A 25,965-nucleotide genomic window follows, 5' to 3' on the forward strand; every position below is an offset into this window, starting at 1 on the left:
ATCATGGTGAAAGATAGACTTGTTTGAATTTCAAAAATCGAAAGATGCCACATATATTAAGATGATGGGAGTAAATATGCTTATATTTATTAAATATTTTATTTTTAAATAATTTATAGCCGTACAAATATCTATTGTTTGTATAATCACAAGTCTTTTGTTGTATATTTTGTGCTCAGTCAAACACTTTCACGTAAAGTAGGACGGCAGTGGTGGAGTAGTATAGTTAAAGTTCTTTATAACATCTATCTTGTATTATAACATTTCATTATAACCATCAAGTTTTTCTTGGAAGTAATTTTTCATATCAAGTTATTATGGTATTTTTTCATGTATGGTATAATTATTTGTGTTGCCCTTTTTAGGATTTAATGAGATTATTTGGTGTTTATAATTGAATCTTTTTTCCCATCAAATTTAACAGATAGAATTTATTAAACAATTTATAGAGATCAAAAGTGCTCACTTATGACATGCTTCAAGGACTAAAACTGTTTAAAGCATACTTTATGGACTACTTTGAATCCACTCCAAACATAAGGGATAATTTCTGTCATTTTCTCGTTAATCTCCCAACCGTAACCCGTTACGAGAATAAGGAAGTTTGTGTACCATGGAATCCAGCGACAATATCGCTGCTGTCTGAGGATTGCCGTTCAGTTTTTTTGTTTGAAAATTTTCATTCGACACTGCCTTCATTGACACAGAATAAGAGACTACATGAATTACAAGGGCAAAAGAGGTTTGCAGATCAGCTACCAGGCCAGTCGTCGCCGGCCGGAAACCGGTTGGACGACGACTGATTCATTTTGCAGCTCTTTAACCAATTTCTTTGGATCCATAGTTTGATGGTTCGTACTTTATAGATTTATTCATTTTTTATCTTAAATGTTACAATAATTCTTAATTGCACCATATTTCTGATTGGTTTTTGCTTGTATATGTTCTTGCACCTTCTTTATTTAGATAAACTTTTGACAGTGAGTATCTCTATGTCTTGTTTTTCTTAAAGGTTAGAGGCCTAATTGCTGGGTAATTGGACTGACAATATTAAATAAGAGAGCATTTGCACTAGTATTTCCCTTCGAAATGCAAGGTAAGGCTGTGTATAATAGGCCCTTATGGTCCGGCCCTTCCCTGGACACGCGCATAGCGGGAGTTTAGTGCACCGGCCTTTTATTTTTATTTTTTTTATTTGCTCTAAGAGATCAAACAGGTACGTTGATTATGAGACATATTTTTTCACACTTTTTATTTGTTCTTCTTATGAGCTAGTAACTTGATGGTGCAGTGTGGTAGGCTTTGAAAGAAAGAAGCAAATAGTTTCGTTTCTTGTAGTGATGCTATGATAAACATATTTCAGAACCATAAAGGTACCATTTGGTGCACTTGTCTGACAATACCGAGGAGGCTATTCTTTTTTTTCGGAAACACTACTATTTGGTTAACTAAAGTTCATAACTAATTGATATAAGCTTTTCCCTTAGAAACCAATGGATTGGCATTTATTGCAAATTCTTGACTAGGAACTTCTGAGCCAACGTGAAGCATGAAGATACACTCCATCACATATCAGGAAAGCTTATCACCTTTTAGATGAATAACACTGTTAAGCATTGGGACTTTGGTTTAGTCAAAGAAGAAAAGATTTAAGACACTAGTCTCGACTATCACACTTCAGTGAGTACGCGAGAGTGCTTTTCAAGCTCAGCCGTCTGGAAACCTTGTCTCATATGGCCCTTACCTTTAGTGTCACCTTGTAATTTCTCTTGATCTATAACTTAATACTTTTTTCTGAGGGATGATTCATGATTGGAAAGAGTAAATCTGTAATTGTTAGAACTTGAAACTCATATATCTTGCTTGTTCCTATCCTTCTATTCAGTGCTTGTCCCTTTGCATACACACAAGCAGCACTTGGGCTCAGGAATTTTTTTATAGTTACATATTTTCAAGAAATGGTGACTCATTTTTGTTTTTGCTAATGAAGATCATGGTGACTCATTTTAGCTTTTATTTTTATCTTTGATGTAATGGATTTGTGTTGGTCTACAATTGAGGTGAAAATGTCAAAAAAATACTGCTTTTGTATCACACAAACTATATCCCCTTTAAGCCCATTTTTGGCTGCCGTCGAATTGTTAAGACATCTTTGTTGATTGTATCCTCTTACGTTAAACATTGCTGTCATTATATTGGAAGAATGTGGGTTTTAAAGCAACTTTTAGGCCTGGTTGCAATACTTCCCCCCAAAGTTTAACAGTTCCCTCAGATTAATATTTTCAGCAAGAGTAGAGGGGTTGAACTTTTCAATGCTACAGGCAACAAATCAGACAGAAAAATGGTTTTCTATGGCACAAGCGTACATACAAGAACTCAGTAGTACATGCTTTTTCTTCTGGTTTACGCTGTTTGGCTTTCCAAATCTCTTGTTTAGCACGGGCTGTAAAATGCAGGATTGCCTTGATGGACTGTAACCTCAAAAATGATACAACCTTCTCCTAAATCAGTAACACAAAAAAAATAAGTTTTCATATGGAAATTGTTGTTCCAAGCATAGGGCCAAGCAGATAGCTCATTTTAGATAGTTCATACCTGAAACGTTGATTTGAAATTTAAATTATTGATTGACTTGAACATTGAATTGATTCTGATTTCAGTATTTCCTATGGCAGCAGAGGTTTGAACTCTTTGGCTTGGTATGGCAACTTTGCATGATGACATCATTCAGATGTCTTCAGCTATGGAGCCTAAACATGTTACTGCAACCGATGGAAAATCAGGGACACCTCATAGCCTTGCTGTTACAGGAGTTAAAGTCTCCCCTCGCGGTAAAACTTTAAGTTCTTCAGACTCTTCCTGCAATACATCACCTGACTCGACACTGAATGACCCCTTTGGCAAGGCTGATTATGAATCTGATGATTATACTGCTAATACTAATAACTTACCCAAACTTGATAAGGATAACAAATCACGGTTTTCAGAAAACCAAAGGCCTGTTTCTGGGAGCTCTACCATAAGTAGCGAACGCTTAAATCATGAAGTGTCACCCTCCATGTCACAGTCAGAAGTGACTCAGTATTCTTCCAGGTTGAGCTCTGGCGATTCATCAACCACAGACTCACCTCCCGTGCAAGTAATGGAGAACTCTGCTAACAAATCTTATAGGATCCCTTCTTCAGTGTTTGCAATAGATGAGTCTGCAAACCCGGCAGATTGGAGTACAGCTTCTCATGAATCATTATTTAGCATTCACATGGGAACTATGAGTTTTACAAAAGATGCTAGTTTTTGGCAGTCGGGTGAGCTAGGAACTCCTCAAAACTTCTCCAAATCCCCTATGTGTGACTTCTCTCCTTACCAGTCAAGTCCTGAGATGGAAATAGCTGAAGTGGAGGTTTCAAGGGGAAATGAAGATCTAAATCATGAAAGACCTCTTGCTGAGGGACGTATTTGTCATAAGTCAATGGAAAGTGGAACCAGTACAACGTCTTTTGCATTTCCAGAGTAGGCAGTCTACACTCAAATCTCTCATATGATACATTGGCAAAATTCTGTCCTTACTGTTCATTTAAATGTCGACAATCATTTCTAGTGGGAAAATTACTTCATTCTATCTCTCTTTCTGTGCATACAAGTATAGTGGGACATCTATATTACTTGTGCATGACCTGTTTGCTACTTACTATGGACATATATTGTGGTTTCATCATGTAAACAATCGACTTTATATCTGGACTCTGATCTTCCACTAGGTACATAGACATTTATCTTTTGATAGATTTCTTTTTCTGATCCTCATTTGTGTGGTAGGGTCAGGTTTGGCACTTGAATAGAATGTTAGGAAAGAAACCGAAAGATTGAATGAATCGTCTCTGCATAGATATGACTTTCAAAAGGATATCAATGTGAACATTATGCTTCTTCGAAATTTTCATATGTATGCCAGTATTCGAGGCGTTTTTCATATAATTTTAATGAGATATTGACCTACCCATCTGAATAAAATGAAGGCTGGAAGGGAATCTGGATAAAAATTATTCAGTGCGCATGGCTGCTCCAATTAAATCTAGCCCAGAGCAGAAGCAACCTCAGGTAGAATCACCAGAGCTGAAGCGACCTCAGGTAGAATCACCAGAGCTGCATACCGAACCGCTGCCTCAATCAGAGCCAAAGACCCCGACAGCAACTGAAAATGTAGAGAAAACGAAATGGTTTCCCTGCTTCTCATGCTGCTCTTTCGGTTCCTAGGATTGCTTTCCTAATAGTCCTTTGTTTCTGGCAATGAATCTTTATGGTTTTAAGTGATAAGTTGTACAGAATGGTGGTTGCATGGTTCAAGGATTAATACAATTAGTCCCGATGCGTGCATGGCTGGCGAGTTTGTTAGTAAAGGAGCAACAACATTCATAAAAAGGAAAGTTTCGAAATTGGAATAACAATGAACGAAGCAATGACCAATTAACTCTTGAATATAAATTTTGTTTGACAGCGCTACTTCGAGGCATTTGGTAAAGTATGATGACTTGATCATCCAGTTTACTGATCTGGATCTGTCCTTTGTTGAGCTGTGTGTTTGATCCAAAAGTTCTAATTAGAAGATTATGAAGGCCTTCATTAAAAACTCTGCTTCCATTTATGATGCTTGTGTCCATGCAGAAGTCAGATGAAGCAAAAGAAAGAAAGGACTAGTGGGATTCTAATGTTTGACTTGGTTGTGTCAAAGGTAAATGAGCAGGAGCTTTTTTTTCCAGGTTTTGTACATGTTTATAAGTTTCCCCATGCATTTTTGACATGATCGGTTAGTTGTAAATCAAAATTTTCACTGTAATTTTCTTCCTACTTCCGATAGTTTTATATGTTCATATACAATCTTGTCCTTCAAAGTTGCATATTTTGCTCTGTCTCCCACTTCTCTCTCCCTTTTCCCTTCTGGTGATTAGATTGCAGCTTTTTTCTCTTTGCTATTCTGTTGGTACTTTCTTTACAAATGTTTACCAAACAGGAGGAATTCTACCTATTGCTGGTGAAATGTGCACCAGGCATTTTGTTTTAACTGTGGTTGTTTATAATGGGAAATAGGAATGCAAAGAGAATAAGATGAGAGAAGTGTAGTATATTTGCCGCTACTTAAGCTGTACTAGGTTTCATGTTAAACAAACGAAAATCCGATTCAAGCCCCAATCAAAAGCTTCATTTACTGAACCCAGTGGCCGCCAGTTATGTTATTCTTCTCTGAACAATCTTTTTTGTCCTGTTGTTGTAAACTAAACTGTTTATTGATGAAGATAAATTTTATTAATTTGGTCTTTCCGTGAACTATGAAGAGTTGCAATTTGATGAGACATCCGGTAAGAAATAACGGGCACAGCAGAATGTAGGGGAAAGATTGCATATATCAATCATGCATATGTTGGTGTTCCAAATTGAGTTGTAAATGATGTTGTACGATTAGCCATATCATGTCCTTAATGAATTAATAATAGACTTGTTTGGGTGGGAAAAAGAAAATCGAGCATAGGTTTATGAGGATTGTGGTGATTAATGCATTCAAGCGAAGGTCCTAGTAAGGGGCCACAGCAAAATGTAGGGGTTTCAAGAAAAAACTGAAAATCCAAATCACATAAAGATGTACATGCGTATACTTAGGTCTTATGCTAAATTAAGAAAAAGGGGAAAAGATTCAAAAATGTCTATCTAAAAAGTATTCAATTTTATTTTCTATTATACTTGGATCTATACATAATTTCATACCCTTGCTTTAACAAAATGTCGTGCACTTGTCCTTATCATTAATGGAACTCCAACGTAAAATAGATGATTCTATGTGTTAAAAACACTTCAAAGAAAATATTTAAGTTTATCCATCTATTTTTTTTTTTTTCACTATGATGTAAAATAATAAATACTACCAAGTCACGAACTATATACGACTATGACATCTTTTTGATTTACTAGTAGATAAGACGAAGCTTCATATATTTACTTGTTGCACTATAATATTAAAAAAAAAAAAAAAAAAGAAGAAGGAGAAATGAGAGAGATAATTAATTACCCAGATTATTCTATGATTTGATTAGAAGTAAATACTTAGGCTACGAGTTAGAAAGGAAATGTTAGATTAATGTGATCCTTTGTAAATTGTTAGGTGATATCTCTCTCAAAAATACAACTAAAAATCTCCTCTTCTTCTTCTCTCTCTCTCTTTTTTTTTTTTTTAAAATAAAAACTAGAATTAAATTTTAGATTTGTTTCAACCAAACACAATTAGAACGAATTTTTTAAAAAAAAGGTTCAATTTTTTTTGCGTCCAATATTTCTTGAAAACAAACATTTATGTAAATTAAAAAGAAAATAAATTCTCACTTTGTTTGCAATTTCCCCCGCTTGCACTTTGATTTTCATTTCAGAAAGGAAAACAAAAAACATGGCGCCAAATTGAAGTGATAACTCAGGTTTTTCCCTCGGAAATTAGAAGTTAAAAACATTTCCCGCCAGTAAAGTCAAAGTAGAAATATTTCCCCAAAATGCAAACACAATCCCCCGCCAAAAACCTGCAACTACATAACCCCCCCCTTTCTCCTTCCCTCTTCCACTTCATTTCTCAACTCTATTTTCTCTCATTCTTTTCCCTGCATTTCACTGTTAGTTTAATAGGGAGAGAAACAATGACGAAAATGGTGAGCCCAGATGCCATTTCGACTATTCTAGCCAACCCATCGCCTGATTCTTCTTCAAATCTTCCGGAAATTATCGTTCAAGTTGTGGATCTCAAACCCACCGGTAACAGATACATGTGAGTCTTTTTTTTTTTTTTTTTTTTTTTTTTTTTTTTTTTTAATTTGTTCTCATTTTCTGTCTGCTTTATTGTTCAGAAACTTGCATTTGATTCAGATCTATTTGTTTATACAAAAAAATACTGTTACTCAACTCTATTTATTTATTTAGAAACCATAGTGTTTTTTCCTCTGAATCTGGTTAGCCTTTTATTATAAATTGATTGAATGAGTTTGTTGCTTCGCACTTCTCTTTTTTTGGGGAGGGGCACTTGTTATTTTTCACATATAATGTTGTTCTGTCTTTGTTGGATTGTTAATTATATCGATTTATGTTTTTTTTTTTTTTGTAAATAAAGATTATTTTTTTGGTAACCAACGTGAAAAAATACCATATCTTTATTGGTAACCAACGTGAAAAAATACCATAGTAATAAAAGAAAGCAACAAAATACATCTAAGGAGCACCTAATCTCACAGCCAACTTCTAAGAAGGGTGCAAGTAAATAAAGATTTTTATTACAGTTTTTAATGGTTTCTCATATCTAGCTATGACTTGGTTATGTTTTCTCTTATGTCTTATTGTTTTTAATCATTAAATATTTCATTTGCAGGTTTTCAGCCAATGATGGAAAACTGAAGATTAAGGGGATTTTGCAATCCAGTTTGTCATCTGAAGTTATATCTGGGTCCATACAAAACTTGGGTCTTATTCGGGTTATTGATTACACTCTCAATGACATCCCAACCAAGAATGAAAAGTAAGGATTTTTATAATGTCTAATGTTTTGTTTAATTCATTTTGAAGGTTTATCTTTGACCTAACGAGTTAACTAATTTGCTTTAGGTACTTGATTGTAACTAAGTGTGAGGCTGTGTCACCTGCGCTTAAAGCTGAGTACAAGGTTGAAGTGAAAAATGAAGAGATTGACATTGGCTTGAAGAGGAAGCATGAAGAAATTGGTGTTGTTTTGAAACCAAAACAGGAAATTCAAACTAAATCTGCTGCTCAAATTGTGCATGAACAAAGTGGAAAGTGAGTTTTTTTTTTTGTTCCTTTTTATATTTCTTGTTTGTTACCTAAACTTTCATTGTGATATGTATGTACTGAAAGTTTGATTATGTGTGGTTTAATCTCAGTATGGCACCATCTGCTCGAATGGCAATGACGAGAAGAATTCAGCCACTTGTTTCTTTGAATCCTTACCAAGGAATTTGGACCATTAAGGTTCGTGTAACTAGCAAAGGGAATATGAGAACTTACAAGAATGCTAGAGGAGAAGGCTGTGTTTTCAATGTTGAATTAACTGATGAGGATGTAAGCACAATTTCATTTATCTAATAATTTTGTGAGTAATAATTTGATTGAATAACTAACAAAATTTTACCTTTTAGGGTACTCAAATACAAGCTACAATGTTTAATGAAGCAGCAAGGAAGTTTTTTGACAAGTTTGAATTGGGGAAAGTGTATTACATTTCAAAGGGAACTCTTAAAGTTGCTAATAAGCAGTTCAAAACTGTACAAAATGATTATGAGATGACTTTGAATGAAAATTCCCAAGTTGAAGAGGCTATTAATGAAGCAGCTTTTATTCCAGATACAAAATTTTGCTTTGTTCCGATTGATGAATTGGGTCCATATGTCAATGGCAGGGAGCTTGTTGGTAAGAAATTGCAAACCCAATTCTTAAATACTTTATACTGCCTATTCATCCCCTTTATCATGTAGTAATGTTTTCAAGCAATGAATTTGTAGATGTTATTGGAGTTGTCCAAAGTGTTTCTCCTACGATGAGCATACGGAGGAAGAGTAACAATGAGACGGTCCCAAAGCGTGATGTAACTATTGCGGATGAGACGTATGTTTTAATGTTGTTCAATTCTCTTGTAGTTTTTGGATTTCTTTAGTAAGTTGAGTTTAACGTGTGTTACTTGCTGTATCAGGAAGAAGACTGTTGTTGTGTCTCTTTGGAATGATCTTGCCACCAATGTAGGACAAGAACTGCTTGACATGGCTGATAAATCTCCAGTGGTTGCAATCAAATCCCTTAAAGTTGGAGACTTCCAGGGTGATTGCTCTTTTCATACAAATTTATTCCTATATGCATGATCTCTTCATTGGTCCAATCTCATAGTTACTTAAATTGTGTTTCAGGAGTGTCTTTATCGGCGTTAAGCAAAAGTAATATTGTTGTGAATCCAGATTTACCTGAAGCCAAGAAATTGAGATCTTGGTATGACTTTATTTTATTGAAGTATTGATTTTCTCTTAAAAGTGTCCGTTGATTAAATGTGCCACATTTTCATTTTGTTCAGGTATGATTCTGAAGGTAAAGAGGCTTCATTGGCATCTATTGGTTCTGGTATGAGCCCCTCTACCAAGAGTGGAGCACGATCTATGTACTCTGATAGGGTCACCTTGCTTCATATAATCAGTAACCCGTCCCTTGGTGAGGAAAAGGTATATATTCTTAACCCTTGTTGAAGAAGATTAACTTCATTTCAAGATAGGACTTGTTAATACATGGAACATAATGTGACATTGTTGTACTGAACTGTTTTTTCTGTTTGGCAGCCTGTGTTTTTCAGCGTGAAGGCATATATAAGTTTCATTAAGCCAGATCAAACCATGTGGTATCGGGCTTGTAAGACATGTAACAAGAAAGTTACTGATGCTTTTGGGTCTGGCTATTGGTGTGAAGGATGCCAGAAGAATGATGCTGAGTCTAGTTTGAGGTGAACATGGCTTATATAAGTCATCTTAAATCTCTAATTAACCTGTAATGCCTTCTTACCCCCTTACCTTTATGTGTTGATCCCAGATATATAATGGTATTGAAAGTTTCTGATGCAAGCGGTGAAGCATGGCTCTCTACGTTCAACGATCAAGCAGAGATAATACTTGGATGTTCTGCTGATGAACTTGACAAGCTTAAATCTGAGGTAAAATAGTTCACAGAACCTTACTTTTTTGTGCTTGCTTTATGTCTCAACAGTTTGTGGCTAACTTATATGAATACTCTTATTTCTCAGGAGGGAGAAACTGCATATCAAATGAAATTGAAGGAAGCTACATGGGTTCCTCATCTTTTCCGGGTTAGTGTTGCTCCACAAGAGTACAACAATGAGAAAAGGCAAAGGATAACAGTCAGAGCTATTGCTCCAGTTGATTATGCAGCAGAATCCAAATACTTGCTGGAAGAGATGTCTAAGATGAATATTTCTATGTAATGCAGCTAGCCAAATTGAGAATTTTAGATTATTTTGTTATATTTTAAGGCTGATGAATGCTCAGTAGGATTGGTTAGTAAAACAGTTGTAAATATCGTTGTTGCTTAATAGCAATTCAGCATTTTGCACTTGGATGAATGCACCTTTAGTTGTTTATCGTACTTTGTTGTGTATTCACTATTTAATGATGGTGCAATATTTCATTGAGGGATCCCCTCTAGTGGAAAATTTAGATTTTGATATCCATGAGCAGTTTATTTACTTATTTTATTTACTGAAGAAGCTTTTGCAGGCCTGGTATTCATTGGGTTTGAGGGTTTAATTGGCTTATCAAGTATTGATTATGCAAGGTCTCTATGCAATTCAGAGCTTAAGATTCCACCATAAGCTACAATAATTGGTGCTTACCAAAATTATTCTGCATTTTTGCATTAACTTATATGTATGGCAACACTATATATCTGCTACTGCTAGAAATCAAGAATAATCTGAAAGAAGTTTGCATAATTCTGTAGAAACTAGTTCTAAGAATTTTTCATGAAGTTTCATCATTTTTTGTTTCTTCTCTTTCATACAATAGTTTTTGATGGAGAAAAGATAGTGCTAAGGCAGCTTTTTAAGCCTTAGATGTGAAGTTGAAATTTGCACATGTAGTTTGGCTGAACAAAAGGGATGAGCTAAAACCAAGTGTTGATCTAGCAAGATCAAACTGTAGAAGATTGTCTTCAATTTGATATCCTCCTATAACAATTGAAGTAGTAGGATTAAGCCCTCCATTCACAAAGCCCAAGCAGATCACATTTTTGTTAACTTCCACCATTGAATTTGCACCAAAAATCCTCCAATAAACTCGTGTAGTCTGCAACACAAGATCAATGGCAGGAACAGCTGGTCCAACCCTTGTGCTACCGATATTTTTTGAGCTGAAACAAAACTCAAAAGGTGCCACAGCAGTCACTCTGGTCGCATTAGATAACTCATCTATAAAAGCTTTTGTCACAGCATTATAAATGGAGGTTTCCAAGATTGAATAAGGACTCCCTGTGCTGATCTTGGTTCCACCGTTTCCTCTCTTATCAATCGCGAGCAATTTTTTGTTGATTGACACTGGTTTGCCATTCAATCGAATAGATTTCACTCCAATGAAGTACTCAGAGGAAGATTCATTTAGGAAAGGAACTGATCCAGTACCAAAACGGTTTGTGATTAACGGCGTAAAGATTAGATTTTTAGAGATATCAATATTTGGAAGCATCATATAAGGTCCATCACCAAAAAATATGACACCAGAAGATTGTGTAGATGAACTCAAACAAACAGCAAATTTTCTTGGAGAGTTCAAGATTTCAGCTAATTGAGAAGGAAGAGCGATATGATTCTTTCCCAATCCAACAGTACCTTTCACCCCACTTGCCAGACCTTCAGTCAAGAATGTAGGAACACAAGTGAAAATGAAGTTTGGGATCTTAACAAAGTTACCAGGATTTGATACATCAGTGGATTGTATCGATAAAACGTCTTCATTAATTTCACCACCTGAATAGAAAGTCTTGATGAATGGATTTTCTGGGGTGTTATAACATGCATTATTGTTACAGCCAATCCTGGGGCTGGGAGTGGAGCTGCAGTTTCCACATGTGTTCACTTTGGCAATGGTACATTGAGTTGAGCCACAAAGAGCTGGTCTATAAGTGGAACTCACATAACCATTTTCACAGTCTACCCATAAAGTTTGTCCACCAAGATGAATTGTCAACTTGATGGGCACAAGAGGAGTTCTTTGGCCAATTTGGGTGATGTATTGGAGAGTAGATGAGTCTTTGGTCACAGAAAGGATGAGAGCTTTGGCCTGGGGAGAACCTTGGCCTATGCAATAAGAAATGGAGAGGATAAGTGAAGAAATGAAGATCAAACAATGGCTAGTAAAAACCATGATACCAGATTAAGATGTGATGTGGAAGCCTGAAATTATGAAGATTATTCATGTTATTATTTATAGAAGCTTTGTTTTCAAGTCAACTCTCCAGCTTATTCAATAAAGTCAATGATTTAGAATGGATATATTGACAGATATATGTAGTGTTGATGAGGAAGAAAGCAAGTTCTCGATTCAGCACATTGGAATACAGCTGCGTAATTTGACATTTGACTTTTAAATACACCACCCATTTCAAAATTTTATTCTGATTTGCTCTTTGACTATTGGTTTAATCAATTATAGTTCTTAAATTGAGCTTCCTTCGTTTAATTATTTTCTGAAATAAAAATGAGACGTTAAAAAACTATTGGTGTCTTAACAATCTTAGCATTAGTATTGAAAAGAAAAAAGAATTTATTTATAAGGAGTTGGATCTCTTAGTGATGTGGCGCTTTTAGAAAAGCGTATGTCAAACTAAAGCGGATAATATCACATCGTGTTAAGAATATCTTTTAGTTTTAGCCAACAACTAAAAGAATAACAGAAAGCCAATGGTTTGGCGACATTGACACGTTAAAGAGTTGGATACTCTTAATAATGTGAGATCTTTTAAAACAAAGTACATGGCAAAGTGATAATATCACATATGTTAGAAAGATCTTTCTTCATTTTAGCCCAACAAAAACTGCATAGAAAGTATAAATAGCAAATCTTTTCGTTTTAACTAATACTCCTCATATACTAATTTGGAGATTCAAGATTTAACATTTGACTCTTGTGAAACAAAACTAAATAAATATTTTGGGATAGATAGACTGATTTTTCCAACTTATTCTGTCGGCAGAGGCACTTCACGTCTAAGTGTGCGTAAATCAACTCTTATAAAAAAGAGTTGAGTAATATATTCACGTTAACAAAACTTTTACACTGTCAGGTTTTCAGGTCATCTTTACTTTTATCAGGTAACATATTTTATTTATCAAAATTTCAAGATTGAATAAGGACTCTTAGTAGAAAAGCATTCTTTTATTTGATAAAATTCACTGATAAAACTACCAAATTACAATACACCTACTGCAAACAAAATGGAGAACGGCACACATCACTGAACCGGAGGGTCATTATGGAAGTTATACCACGAATAAATAATGCTAATTGGGAAGGTCTAACAAAGTAATCTCAAGAAGGCTCAATCAGAAAGAGCTTGTGAAAAGGAAGTTGAGATATGTTCATTGAGCCCGTAGGAGGAGAAATTTCTATATGACTCACTCCAAAGGGTATGACACCATTCGATTAACTTAAGCAAATTAATAGAAATTATCTTGGAAAACCTATTGCTAAAGATTGGGCTGGAAATGAACTAGCTGAATACTAATTCTGGCATCAAAACAATTTGATTCAGGTTCGAGCATGAACATAGTCCCCAACAGACTCACTGCCAAAGTAGGTGTGAAAGAAGGTTTTAAGGGCTCTTAGTAACAGGCATTATCGTTACAACCTGAGCCAAGGGTATGAAATGACATTCTTCACAGGTATGAAATTTTGGTACATGACCAACTAACGAGGTTCTGTTCATTGTCCACCTAGCAAACAATTAACAGGGAAACACGAACAATAGGCTCAATTTATTGTTCCTTTTTTTTTCTTCCCTGTGCTCTTTACCTTCCATGGTCACAAACATATATGGAGTATCTAAAAATTTCAAGTACAAATGGGCAACAAAAACAAATTAGGTAATAAACTGTCCTAGGTAATTTAAGAAATCCATATCAGCCGATATCGACTACTTTTAGTTCATAAAAATTCGTACTTCATCCAGAAAGGGGGAAAAGAGGGGAGGGCAGAGATTAGGTCCTAATCCGACTGAAATCTGAAGCTTAGAATGAATATCAATCGTCCTTCAGATAGCCATGAGATCACCATACTGGCGCATCAAAATGATGGAACCACCAAAGAGAGCTGTAGCACGAAGTAATTTCTGCAAGAGAAAAATGCAAAAAATTAAAGACAGGTAGGAAGTCAGACAGATCCTACTATTATCCATGCATAAAATTTTAGCAAACTATATAAAAACCAGAAAGTGAGAAACACTGTTCGAATCATAGAAAACCACAAACCTGCAAAGCATTTTGTTGTGCATAACTAAATTTTCGGTCCACACACAAAAGGGGTGGAAGTAAAGGTAAAACAAGCAGATATAAAAAGGGCAGCCCAGTGCACTCAGCTCACACTATGCGCGGGGTCCGGGTCCGGATGGCCGGACCACAAGGGTCTATCACCCTTACCCTGCATTTATGCAAGAAGCTGTTTCCACGGCTCGAACCCGTGACCTCCTGGTCACATGGCAGCAACTTTAGCAGTTACAGAGAACTTAGTTCGGCTTCATATGCTTGGTTGATCCTTAAAAAATTATTATTACATATCATATCAGCATTACAACATGGAGCTTATGGCGTATTAAAAACAAAAACAACAATCCATCACAATGAACTTTAGGCTAGCACTGGAACACCCATCATTTACCAGAAAGCACAAGTACAGGGTAGCAAAAAGAAATAAAAGTCATTAGCAAATCATGGAGGCAATTAACAGGCCTGATATCAGGTATTTCAGACTGCGTAGCCACCAGTATGGCCAAATTGCAATTACATCAGCGCATAGTATCAAATAGAATGTACTATTTTTGAAGAAACTATACGGCTCAATAGGGTTAAATTTTGGGCTTATAAACATCAAACTAAATAATCAATCCAACACCATATTTGCGTGATTTCATATTTTAAGTCTCATTCCACTGAACAACACAATTTAACTTTTTAAATAAGTTCTATTTTCCCAAAGTGGCGGGCAGATCTTCTATGTTTCATCCAACCTTCAATCAGCTTACACATTGGTGCAGGGGCGAATTTATGTACAATAAATGGGTCACCTGAACCCATGGTCACCCGGCTAAACTCGGTATATTATGTATATAATCCTTAAAATATATCTAATATTAATTGAAGGAACACATGGTCAAACAAGACCGAGTGGAGCACTGGCTTTAATCCATTAAGGTCGCGGGATCAAACCCTATTAAATGCACTTTTGCTGCTTTTTTAAAAAAAAAAAAAAAAAATCTAAGCAGCCTTTCACGTTTTGCTTGCCAAGTTGATGTCACTATAAAATTTTATATCTTATCTAAAAGTAATGGTGAACCGTGAACCCATCCTTGTGAAATCCTGGACTCGCCTCTACATTGGTGTACAATGCACTTGCACCCAAGCAAGGCGAGACATCTTCATCGGACATGCTCTCACTTTGAATTTTGCAACTCTATTTTAAAACGACATACTTCCAATTGAAGATTTGCTTTTCTATTTTATACTTGTGCAGAATTCTAGGAAACCAATGAGGGAGTTGGATCTTTCTTTAAAAGGGAAGATAACATAAGGGTGCAAGTAGTGTTGCATGACATTTTCTATAATTTCCTCAGCTGAACCTAGATCCATTAGGAGTTGGATATCGTCGTTTACAAGCTTGAAACAACTAGAAAAAGGATAAAGATAACATTTTTTTATGATGAACACACAATGAATTTTTCTATGAGTTTATGAACTTGCAATATTGTCCATCACCAACAGATTCATATAGCAGGTTAGCAAAAGCTTTTACATATACATATACTACATTAGAAGCATGAGTAAGAGGCCAGGATCGACATGTCTACTTATTGACTGGATCGACATGTCTGCTTATTGACTTTAATGCCAATAAACAGACATATCGATCCTGGACTCTTACTCAAGCTTCTAATATAGTAGAGAGAGAGAGAGTGTGTGTGTGTGTGTGTGTGTTTCGCTATCCTATTACATGGTGGGAGTATGTTAACATTGCACATATTTTCTCTTTCAGTATTTGCAATATGCAAGCTAAAAAAGCATTTGTAGTGTTTTCTCCTCTTCAACTGTGAAACCTAAGTTAAAGGGTAGAAACGACAAAAATTGTGGTAATACTTTTTCCCCAGAAGCAATGAGTTCTCGTGGGATGTGGTCATGAAAGCTTTAATGGAGGTAACATCAAATTTCCAGAATGTAGAAATGACATACGGAGAAGGTAATAATTTGAGAATTTTGGTTGAACTTATGGAGAGGGCAGAAAGAATAAAAAGAGGGACAGAAGAGCAGATAGAAGAGACAATGGAAGGAAAATTGCATTTAAGTTTTTGATGGGAAGACAAAAGAGCCCTCGAATATTGTGTTGGTAGAAACTTTTAATGGAAAACAAAAAACAGGTACAATACTGACCTACCATATGACTGTAATAGGCAAGCATTGTGGCCACATTCTAGTTTCCTTAAATGTCCCTAACAACAGATTAAGAGATGTTATTGTGAGGGACCTTTTTTGCCTTTCCACAAAAATTGTTTACCCAATTCTCCTTACCTCTATCTTCCTCCTCTCCATTTTTACTTTATTCACTCTCGGATTCAACCCCATACCAAAGCTCTTGATTTGTTAATTGCTGCTTTTCTCCATTGGACTCAGCCATTAAAGCTTCTACAATTTGGTGATTCTCACGGAAAATCATAACAGAAATCTCTGTTTTCTGGACTATGTAATAGTATATTCACATGGATGATTAGATTGTCATTTCTATTCGGACTCACCAATTTTTATTTCTATACAACAAAATACTCTTTTCCTCCATTAGTACTGTTTTAACTGCAGAAGGATATGACGTAAACGATCTGAGCCGTCTGATTGATGAAATACAGGTTTTTTTTAATGATTCTACATGCTAAAGAAATGATTTTATTGCTGAAAATGCGCCTACCGTCTGGTAATAATTCATCTCTCTCTGTGTGTATGTATACGTATGTTCAGTGAGACCTAATAGTTTCTCTATAAGCATTATAGAAAAATCATGATTTGAACAATAAATGAAAACGTATATTAACAAAGCAACAAAGAATAAAAGTGAAGGATATAATTCAAAATTCAGTTGATTTGATTCTCGAACCGAATATTCAAGAGGATGATCTTATGTGTTTGGTGAAACATGTTACAAGAATTAACACATCACTTTAAAAAATCTCTGTTGTGTTTGGTGAAACATGTTACAAGAATTAACACATCACTTTAAAAAATCTCTGTTTATCTTATCCTAATGGAACTGAATGTTTACTGAATTAGCTTATTAATTCTAATAGTAACATGTTTCAAATACCATATAAGACCATCCTCTTGAATATTTGGTTCAAACAGCAAACCAGCCAAATTATAGATCATAGCTTTCACTAAAGTTATTTCCAATCTTATCTCAAATCTCTTACGTTCCAAAAATAACAGATTTAACTTGTATAGACAAGTAAACACGATAAAAAAACACTTTCCTTATTCATCAATTCGATAAACCGAATCATCCATAAAATCCACAAGAATGGAAGAAGTCAAAACAAACAACAAGGCATATTCCTCTTAGGTTACTGATATGTGTATTAAATCCTTTTCTTTTCTTTTGAGCTGATGGTCTATCAGAAACAACCACAAAGGCAGGGGCGGAGCTAGGTTGGGCAGAGGGGATCCAAACCCCTTTCGGCAAAAAATTACATTAAATTATTTTTATGTGTATATAATAGATGTTGGGCGTCTTCATGTGCTTACTTCTTTATATTTTTGAACCCCTTAACAAAAATCCTGATTCCGCCGCTGCACAATGGTAGGGATAAGGTGTGTGTACATCCTACAGTCCCAGACCCCACTTGTGTATGTTGATATGTATATATGAATAACTTGTATCTTAAAAAAGAAAGAGAAAACAGGAAAAGGAGATTACCATGTTGAGAGCCCATTTATCTTCGTCATGAACCTGAGAGTGCCAGAAAGCTTTAATCTTATCCATTGATATCACTGAGACCGCCATTGAAGCTTGTAGACAGAATGAGAGCAGCAAAGATCACTTAAGGTAAAGGGTTAGGGTTTTAAGTCTAGGGCTTTTCGGGTTATAGAGAATTTTTGACAAATGGGGCGGACAAAAACAATCGGGTTCTCTCAGCAAGGGTATTGTATGTAATTTTACATTTTCTTTTTGAATTTTGAATTTTCCTTCATAATGTGCTCTCCTTCTCTTTCTATTGTTTTTCCTTTTACCATATTTTATTTTGCCGTAACAAGGTACTCATATTGTAAGATTACGAACTTTGAATCATTTAAGATAATCCAAACTTTGACAAATGCATGATCATTGATATGTAGTAATCAAAATATGAGATTTCTAGCTTCGTAGAAAATATTTTTGCTTAGTTGAAATTGATGTAGAATTTACATTTTACCAAATCTCATACTGGTAAAGGTAGTAAAACAAAATGATAGAATTTGACAAAAAAAAACTCAGCGTCATTTCAGTCCCCTATACTTATATGTTTGGACAATCTTTTCTTCACAACGATGATACCCGATCAGTTTGTACATATTTAGACTATTCTATCATACATTTGCAATTTCCAACAGTACAAGTGCTGAATAACTCTACTCGCACATTTATTGACAGTATTCTAGGCGTAGGGAGATTTAGGGCCCGTTTGTCCATAGATACAAAAAAAAAATTCACTTTTTTTTGGAATTTTGGAGTTGGAGTTGTGTTTGGCCATAGTTTTTGAAATTGTAGTTTTTGTTGAAATGTAATTGTAAAAAAGTGAAATTTTTTGAAAAACAAGTTTTTTTTTGTTTTTGGAATTCAGTAATACAACTTGTTGTATTCTAATCTTATGACCAAACGCTGAAAAGTGAAAAAAAAATCCGGAATAAAGTGAATAATTCTTATGGCCAAACGCCCACTTAGTTACTGCAAAAACACAGAAAAAGAATTCATCATGTACGTACATTCTTTGAAAAATATTAAATAAACTTAATTCTAAGAGCATTTGGCTATTTTTCTTTTATCTCTCCTTTAAATGTTTTACTTAATTAACACACCCTTAAATAATATTGGAAGCGTAAATTTTAAAAATGCTGTAATAAATACTATTTTTATTTTCCAACATGTCAAACATTTGAGACAAATTCAATTTACGGAAACAAGTATTATTTGAAACAAAACAAATTCAATTTACGGAATACTCACTCTGTTTCCATATTAGTTGTCTTGTTTCGTTTTTTAAATCAAGTTGACTAATCTTTGAAGTTAAATTGAATTAGATCCATTCAATATTTTACAATTATAATTTAGTTATTCAAAAGCAACATGAAAAGTACAACAAGTTGTAATTCTTTAGCATTAATACGATGAACGAATATATTTCAAAATGTTAGTCAAACTTATATAATTTAACTTTTAAAAGTAAAAAGTGGATAAGTAATATGAGACGATGGAGTATACTAGCTATTAGTTAGCCTTCTGTTTTTGTTAAACCAAAAATATATGTAAATGAATTTCCCTTCGACGAAACTGAGTGGAGGAGGCAAGCAGACACAGAACTAGTGTGTCCAAGCATATGCTGCCACGTGGACAACCGACCGCCTAGAATTTAATCAACATTTCATGCTATCTTCACAGGGTTCTGACCTCACAAAGATTGAAACATGCTTTAACTTTGAACTGTTTTAGCCAAATAGTCTAACCAGTGAAACGAATAAGATGATGATGATGATGATGGAGTCCATGGCAGTAGCACGTTTCTCTGCTTCAAACAACCCACTTCTTATCCGATCCATGGCTACACAAAAACCAACTCCATCCGCTACCAAAACCGTCACTTCTAAAAAGGTTCGGTTTTTTATTTTTTTTATTACTTGGTACATTATTTCCTGTGGGACTACATTGAGTATGTTCTTGTTGTTGCTGTTGTCGTTTAACATTATATCTCAGCACAGGGGGCAGAGGCAGCGTATCACTTATGGCTTCACATAAACTCAATAGCTTTTGTCTAAGATTCTTTATTTGTATTAGGAAATGAAAGAAAAAATTAACAGAAAATAAAACAAAGAACTGCTTTGAGACGTGAAGATTCGACTGTCCGCTCGTATTCAGATTTTGGGGAAACACAAACAATTCTCTTCAGCATACAAAAAAGCCAAAAATATACTTGCAGATTTTTCTATACTACATTGTTGGGAATGCTTGTTTATAGAGGCAACCATCAGACCCTTTCAGAAAAGGCACCTTATCAAATCAGATCCTTTCAGAAAAGACACTTCATTTCGTGAACGGACACATGTCACAGAAATAAAAATAATATATTTAATTTAAGATCCGACCCGCCCGCGTCCAAGTCGTTAATATTAAATATATAATATAATTACTCACACACTTTCGAAGTGTGTACTTACTTATCAAAGTACATAAAGTGACAAGAACTTTTAATGCCCACAAATAACTCTTCCACCACCAATGTGGGAGAGTACTTATATTCCCAATTTGATATAGCAAACTATCTTTACACGAAATACATTACATATATATAAGTACATTATTGCGAACTCAATAATTAAGATGGGCTAAGGGCTCAACAGCATATTCTGAACTCATAAACTTCAAATGCTTGATCCACTGCTCATTACACTTCTTTTAATCTATTACTCAATTTCTACCACTAAATTCATTACAAATAATGGTTCAAAATTTATAATTTGTTGAGATTTTACTAACTCGTTTATATACAGAATTATATGAATATATATATATATATATATACATATACTTGGGATAATTAGATTTTTGGACCGCTCAAAAGAATAATAGCCAGCAAATAGGTTTTGTATATTTAAGTTTAAATATACATATAATATACGTATTATATACACAACATAGACATTATAATATACGTATACACAAGATATACATATAATATGTATAACGATACATAAAATATACATGATCAGTGTGTAGGTTTTGTATATTTTGGCTAGCACCTGTAATTAATTTTGGCGGCGCGCCAAAAATGAAAAAAGCCTTAATACTGTGTTGAAAATGTTGGGTTCAATTCATGAACTCATATTTTATATGTTCCATCTGCCTTAGTACACTGTACGTCAAATCCAAAGGTGGATCCATGATTTATATTTTGATGGGCTTAGTCTTTAAAGTTTTTAGCATTGAATACATTATACTTTTGAAACGACAGGTTCAAAAGTTAAATCTTTTACTGGATTTCACTTATATATTTCTATTATTTATGTCGAAAACACTTCATAAATATAGGCTCCATCGCCGGTGAAGTTATTGACAAGAGTGGAGCAATTGCGGCTGTTAACTAAAGCTGAGAAAGCTGGTTTACTATCAGCTGCTGAGAAATCTGGACTAACTCTGTCAACAATTGAGAGACTTGGTCTTCTTTCGAAAGCCGAAGAATTGGGGATTCTTTCTGCAGCTACTGACCCTGCAACCCCATCTGCACTCTTCAGCTTGAGCTTGGGATTGCTGGCTGTAGGCCCTGCTTGTGTGTATCTGGTGCCTGAAGATTACCCTTGGCAAATTGTTTTGCAGGTGTTGGTTTCTCTAGTTTCTGTTGTTGGTGGCTCTGCAGCTTTTGGAGCCTCAAATATTGTTTCCACTTTGCAGAGAAATTAAATCGAAATGTAAGCTGCAAAATACCATCTTTGTTAGAAAAGTTTTCTGATAGAATAAATGTTTTTTTATTCAGTCCTGATTTTTTGTTGATCCCTTGGGATAACCTGGATAAGGTTGTGTTTTGTGCTTGACAAAAGCCATGAACTACTATAACCTTGAAATTTAGATTAATGCATCTTGTAATCTAATATATATTGTTCTTTCCGGCTATGCATTTTATTCACTATAAAATTGGCTAAGGAATCCTTGACCATCTGCAGTTATCATTTCAGTATTGTAGTTCTTGCAATTTAAGGATTGAACTTCTTTATCTGACGGCGTATTATTAAGCATTTCATATTGGTCTTGAGGAAGAACGTCTCATGGATCTCTCGTTTCTTGTTAGAGAACCTTGAAGAAGACTATCTTGTCGGTCCGTTCTTCTGATCAATTTTAGCACTAGCAGCATGGTTCACTTCGGCCGTATCATTAGCGTCAATAGAGTTACGTCTTAATTTGATCATTGGATCTAACCTATAATTCAAGTTGTATCAACTGATCTGGATGTTACTGCAATATCAGACACTATTGAGACTGCAGATTGCATGACATCAGAACATCAGTTTTGTTGTTCTTCCATAGAGTCAAACATAAGCCAATAGATATGACAATCCTAGGTATGTCAAATGTGTAGTTTTCTCTGGCTTTCTGAAGACCAAATTAACAACATCTTCCATCAATCAACTCAAAGTGTGTGGAGCTGAATACCTAGGCTTAACACCCAATACAACTTATAACTCAGAAGTACATATATATAGAAAGGAATTGCTGATACACATCCATATTAACTTTTAGAAAACATTCTGCCATTTGGCTCTAGCCGGCCTAACGCACTTGAATTAATCTTGATAATATTTGCAAACCAACTGCAGAGACTGATGTACAATATAACTATACTGTTCTGTGAAGGCATTACCTTACCACCCAGTTCCTAAAAAGCCGATGTGGGAACTCAATACCGCCACATCAAGGCTTGTCAAATGAAGCGTGAATGATATGATATGGGGACCCATAATCGGGTAAACTAAGATTGGGATAAGGGTGATTCTGATACTATGGTAAGAAATGGATTTTGAGCCTAACTCAACCCGAAAAGCTAGCTCATGAGCCGATGTGGGAACTCAACAAACGGTTAGAAGCTTAGCAAGCTTCTAACCAGGGCTTTCTCTTTGTACCATCATCTATACTATAATGAATGTCATTGATGCATTTCATAACATGAAGGTAGTAGGATGAGGAGAAAAGCTTGACGAGAAAGAACAAAGGTGATACGGGCTACAGTAGCTTAGAATGGTCACATTTTCTTTGATAGTAGTATAAGAAAATTGCATGAAGCTGCTCCATTATTAAGAAACAGAAGAGAATAAAATCTTTCACTTGCTACTACACGTGCCTAGATTAGTTGTCCAATTACACATAATAGTTCAGTGTTAAACAAGGAAAAGAAATACTAGGAGTTTGCCGAGTTAGCAACGGTTTTATTAAGACTGAAAAGTGAAAAACTACAGTAGAATGTTCAAAACATTTTCAAAATTGGTAATTAATTAATGCATACTATCGATTGAGTTTCTTTCAAATTCCCCTGTCCAAAGCCCATTGAACGAACCAGTAAATACCCAAGCCCATTTGATGGCCTGAGTTTTAAAACCCAAAACCATGTATTGTGGTGCTCTCACTTTACAGAACATTACTTCTTCTTTTTCTGTCAAAAAATTGTACTACTATTTCTCGATTTGTGAGTGTCAATCTTGTATCAGACCATGCTAATCTTCTCTGTAATGTACATAAGTTACTTTTCTCTGGGAATTAGGAAATAACTTTACATTTTCTAAAGGTAAAATATTTAATGTCCTACTTCTCTACTTATACAAGTCTTCTAATTGTGTTCCAACTAATTAGTTTTGTTGATTAGGAAAAAGGCGCACGACAAAGAAAGAAGCTCAAATATAAACTCACCCACTATTGGGGGCGTTAGCATTTAAATCCAAAGATTTGGAAACCATAAAGTCATGGCGGCACACCCCAAATGCCGATAATTTTAAAAAACAGAAAAAGCTCAAATATATAATTTAAAAGATGATAAAGAACAAAAAAATATTAATCTAATAGCTGTTATAGAAGTTCCAGTATAAAGTATTATGAACCAACACCAGCCCAATGTCACACAACCCATTACGGGGCCGAGAAGTAGCAATAGAACTGGAAGGCCTTCACAAAGGTTGATTTGGGACTCAGGCCCAATTAACAACTGGTTAAAAGGACCATAGCTTAGAAGAACGGTTTATGCAATTATGATTATGCTTAGGCAAACTCTGTATCTCTCAACCCCTTTCTCTAAGTTCTGCTTCTCATCCTTTCTTCAGTTATTGCTCTTCTATGATTATGTAATTTCTCTTTAGTATTTTGGTTATTAATTCAACAATCAATCTTCTTCTATTATTGTGAGTGTTTTTATTTGGAGGTTGTTACATAAAGTTAGACCAAGATGAAGTTAAAAAAAATTATCAATTATGGCCTTGATAATTTGATTGCCAAATAGGTCGAACACAAATTCCTAATTTGACAGGCCTATTACTTTAACGTTGTCAAATTAAGGCTGTTTTCTTTTTCTGCCGACTTTAGAATTTTAGTGATGTTCGGAGAATTCAGTTGCTGTCTTCCCCAATTACACTATTCTCGAAAACATTTTTAATACTCTCTGTTTCATTTAGGAGTAATTGATATGACGTTTGGGATTGTAAAGAAAGAAAATAAAAATGAAAAAAGTTTACTAAAATACTCTTTATTACTTATCTGCAGTCTTAAATATACAATGACATTAAAGTAAAATGAAATTATTAGTAAAATCTTCCAAATATCGAAGAAGGAAGAGTATCGTATTGAATGGAACAAATTAAGATAATAATAATCTCTCAATTTTCTTTTACTAGTCCTGTATTTGCCTTGGTACTTCCCTTAAAAAATTATACACAAGTATTTGTTTTATTAAATTACCCATACTAACTATGCTATAAAACTTTAAATTTGACTATAATTCTGTCATTAGTTACTTAGTGATAAGAATAATATTTTAAAAAATCTCTCTTAGGTAGCGTTTGGTCATAGATTTTAGATAAGATTTTAAAATATTTATCTTCAAATATCTATTTGGCCATAGATTTTGGATAAAATTTTGAAAATCTCTCTTCAAAAAAATTTCAAGTTTCAAAAGCTAGTCCGGACCAGTTTTTGGGACTTCCACTCACAAAACTTCAATTTTTTTTTCCAAGTAAAATACCTGTCCAAACGCAACTTCATGTTTCAAAAATCACAACTTTAAAAACTCAAGTTTCAATTCAAAATCTATGGCCAAACTGGAGCTTAAATTGCTAAAGTAGACAAGTAAAAGAAAAAAAAAAAATTTAATACAAGCGATTAATAGAAAAGGACGGCAATTATGAATGATTTGGAGATGCAGTTTAAAGGAGGGCAGAAAAAATCCAATCGCGTGCCGGACTGGTGTTTAACGATTTCATTTCAACAAAATGCCTCTTCGGTCTTAATTATGATTCCACGATTCATGCTTTTTATCTAGACTACATGTAATTAATGAAGTGAAAATCACAATTAGCTAGCTCAAAGAAGTCTTGATTGTCATATTATTTGGTAATGTTGAGAACACAAACAAGTTAAGACAATCTTAATACATTTGATTCGACCGAAATTTTATGTGTCCAAAGAAATAAATAGAAACGTACGACGAAATTAGCCTTTTTGATTAAGGAGATATTGTCTTGATTGTATATTAGCCTACATTTTAATTATGCTATGGGTGATCTAGTTCTTTATTATGAGGTGAAAGTCGTAAATCATTAAAGTATATATTATAGGTTTTAGATTATTAAAAGTCATAATCTATCCAGCTTAAGTACTCGACATGACATAAATTTGAGGATAGAGTCAGGCCATTTTTATTAATTACGAAAAGTAAAATTTCATTTCTGGGGTATACAAGAATAATTTGGATCCAATGTCAAAGGACTTGTTTGATAGAAAGTCAGGAGAGGCAAATCAGTTAATTACACCTTCTAGAAGCCCGATTTTTATCCTCTTTTTTTGTTTTGTTTTAATACATAATGAATATACAAGTAATTCCTCTAAGGAGAATTATAAACGCTGATAAAAAAAAAACTTCTAGATTCAGCACAAATTGCAAGTTATATGGTAAAATTAAAGTTTTCTTTTTTCCTTTTTGGAAAAATTAGAGTTAGAACCTTAATTTTTTTTTTTTGATACCTCAGCTTTGCTACTTTCCCAATGCCCTTTCCAAGACATATCGAAGGACTTGTGTAATTTTCATTTGATCAAGATCTAGAACAGCCTGTTGATGCGTTTTATTGCAAGTACAGAAGAAAGAAACAGACATGTGGCCAAAAAAAAACTCTCATCGATGTTTACATTATATAAA

The 25,965-nt window shown here is 34.6% G+C and overlaps 5 protein-coding genes across 10 annotated transcripts; 3 read left to right on the plus strand and 2 right to left on the minus strand.

The window, feature by feature from the left end:
• Positions 1-489: 489 nt before the first annotated feature.
• Positions 490-4,955, plus strand: LOC132055759 (uncharacterized). 6 transcript variants are annotated; one of them, XM_059447733.1, is made up of 4 exons: positions 494-851; positions 1,013-1,096; positions 2,676-3,510; positions 4,017-4,953. In XM_059447733.1, the coding sequence occupies exons 3-4, from the start codon at positions 2,702-2,704 to the stop codon at positions 4,252-4,254; spliced, it is 1,047 nt and encodes a 348-aa protein (XP_059303716.1). In that variant the 5' UTR covers positions 494-851; positions 1,013-1,096; positions 2,676-2,701; the 3' UTR covers positions 4,255-4,953. The 6 variants fall into 6 exon arrangements, with proteins under 6 accessions (XP_059303717.1, XP_059303716.1, XP_059303715.1 ...); XM_059447732.1 differs by having other exon boundaries at positions 2,679-3,510; XM_059447734.1 differs by lacking the exon at positions 1,013-1,096 and having other exon boundaries at positions 490-851; positions 2,679-3,510; positions 4,663-4,955.
• Positions 4,956-6,585: 1,630 nt separating this feature from the next.
• Positions 6,586-10,021, plus strand: LOC132055760 (replication protein A 70 kDa DNA-binding subunit B). The gene is made up of 12 exons (XM_059447736.1): positions 6,586-6,799; positions 7,394-7,540; positions 7,627-7,815; positions 7,920-8,097; positions 8,175-8,445; positions 8,538-8,640; positions 8,726-8,850; positions 8,937-9,015; positions 9,098-9,242; positions 9,357-9,517; positions 9,604-9,724; positions 9,815-10,021. Exons 1-12 carry the CDS (start codon positions 6,672-6,674, stop codon positions 10,010-10,012), a joined length of 1,845 nt encoding a protein of 614 aa, XP_059303719.1. The 5' UTR covers positions 6,586-6,671; the 3' UTR covers positions 10,013-10,021.
• Positions 10,022-10,510: 489 nt separating this feature from the next.
• On the minus strand, positions 10,511-12,256 carry LOC132055761 (probable aspartic proteinase GIP2). The gene has a single exon (XM_059447737.1). It carries the CDS (start codon positions 11,943-11,945, stop codon positions 10,629-10,631), a length of 1,317 nt encoding a protein of 438 aa, XP_059303720.1. The 5' UTR covers positions 11,946-12,256; the 3' UTR covers positions 10,511-10,628.
• Positions 12,257-13,601: 1,345 nt separating this feature from the next.
• LOC132055762 (mitochondrial import receptor subunit TOM5 homolog) lies at positions 13,602-17,928 on the minus strand. Its single transcript, XM_059447738.1, has 2 exons — positions 17,748-17,928; positions 13,602-13,908 (listed from the first exon to the last, which is right to left on the minus strand). Exons 1-2 carry the CDS (start codon positions 17,832-17,834, stop codon positions 13,831-13,833), a joined length of 165 nt encoding a protein of 54 aa, XP_059303721.1. The 5' UTR covers positions 17,835-17,928; the 3' UTR covers positions 13,602-13,830.
• A 1,483-nt stretch (positions 17,929-19,411) lies between these two features.
• LOC132055763 (uncharacterized) lies at positions 19,412-21,732 on the plus strand. The gene is made up of 2 exons (XM_059447739.1): positions 19,412-19,676; positions 21,111-21,732. The coding sequence occupies exons 1-2, from the start codon at positions 19,548-19,550 to the stop codon at positions 21,477-21,479; spliced, it is 498 nt and encodes a 165-aa protein (XP_059303722.1). The 5' UTR covers positions 19,412-19,547; the 3' UTR covers positions 21,480-21,732.
• The last annotated feature ends 4,233 nt before the right edge of the window (positions 21,733-25,965 follow it).

This window comes from Lycium ferocissimum, chromosome 5 (assembly GCF_029784015.1).
Source record: "Lycium ferocissimum isolate CSIRO_LF1 chromosome 5, AGI_CSIRO_Lferr_CH_V1, whole genome shotgun sequence".
Classification (NCBI taxonomy): Eukaryota; Viridiplantae; Streptophyta; class Magnoliopsida; order Solanales; family Solanaceae; genus Lycium; species Lycium ferocissimum.

What these genes read in the sequence shown, in the direction of transcription:
- LOC132055759 (XM_059447733.1), top strand. Translation starts at nt 2,702, where the DNA reads ATGGCAACTTTGCATGATGACATCATTCAGATGTCTTCAGCTATGGAG. An exon ending in ACGTCTTTTGCATTTCCAGA is followed by an intron (nt 3,511 to 4,016) that starts GTAGGCAGTCTA and finishes AATAAAATGAAG; the next exon opens with GCTGGAAGGGAATCTGGATA.
- LOC132055760 (XM_059447736.1), top strand. Translation starts at nt 6,672, where the DNA reads ATGACGAAAATGGTGAGCCCAGATGCCATTTCGACTATTCTAGCCAAC. An exon ending in GATGCTGAGTCTAGTTTGAG is followed by an intron (nt 9,518 to 9,603) that starts GTGAACATGGCT and finishes TGTTGATCCCAG; the next exon opens with ATATATAATGGTATTGAAAG. An exon ending in TTGACAAGCTTAAATCTGAG is followed by an intron (nt 9,725 to 9,814) that starts GTAAAATAGTTC and finishes CTTATTTCTCAG; the next exon opens with GAGGGAGAAACTGCATATCA.
- LOC132055761 (XM_059447737.1), bottom strand. Translation starts at nt 11,945, where the DNA reads ATGGTTTTTACTAGCCATTGTTTGATCTTCATTTCTTCACTTATCCTC.
- LOC132055762 (XM_059447738.1), bottom strand. Translation starts at nt 17,834, where the DNA reads ATGGCGGTCTCAGTGATATCAATGGATAAGATTAAAGCTTTCTGGCAC. An exon ending in ATAAATGGGCTCTCAACATG is followed by an intron (nt 13,909 to 17,747) that starts GTAATCTCCTTT and finishes TTTCTCTTGCAG; the next exon opens with AAATTACTTCGTGCTACAGC.
- LOC132055763 (XM_059447739.1), top strand. Translation starts at nt 19,548, where the DNA reads ATGATGATGATGATGATGGAGTCCATGGCAGTAGCACGTTTCTCTGCT. An exon ending in AAACCGTCACTTCTAAAAAG is followed by an intron (nt 19,677 to 21,110) that starts GTTCGGTTTTTT and finishes TCATAAATATAG; the next exon opens with GCTCCATCGCCGGTGAAGTT.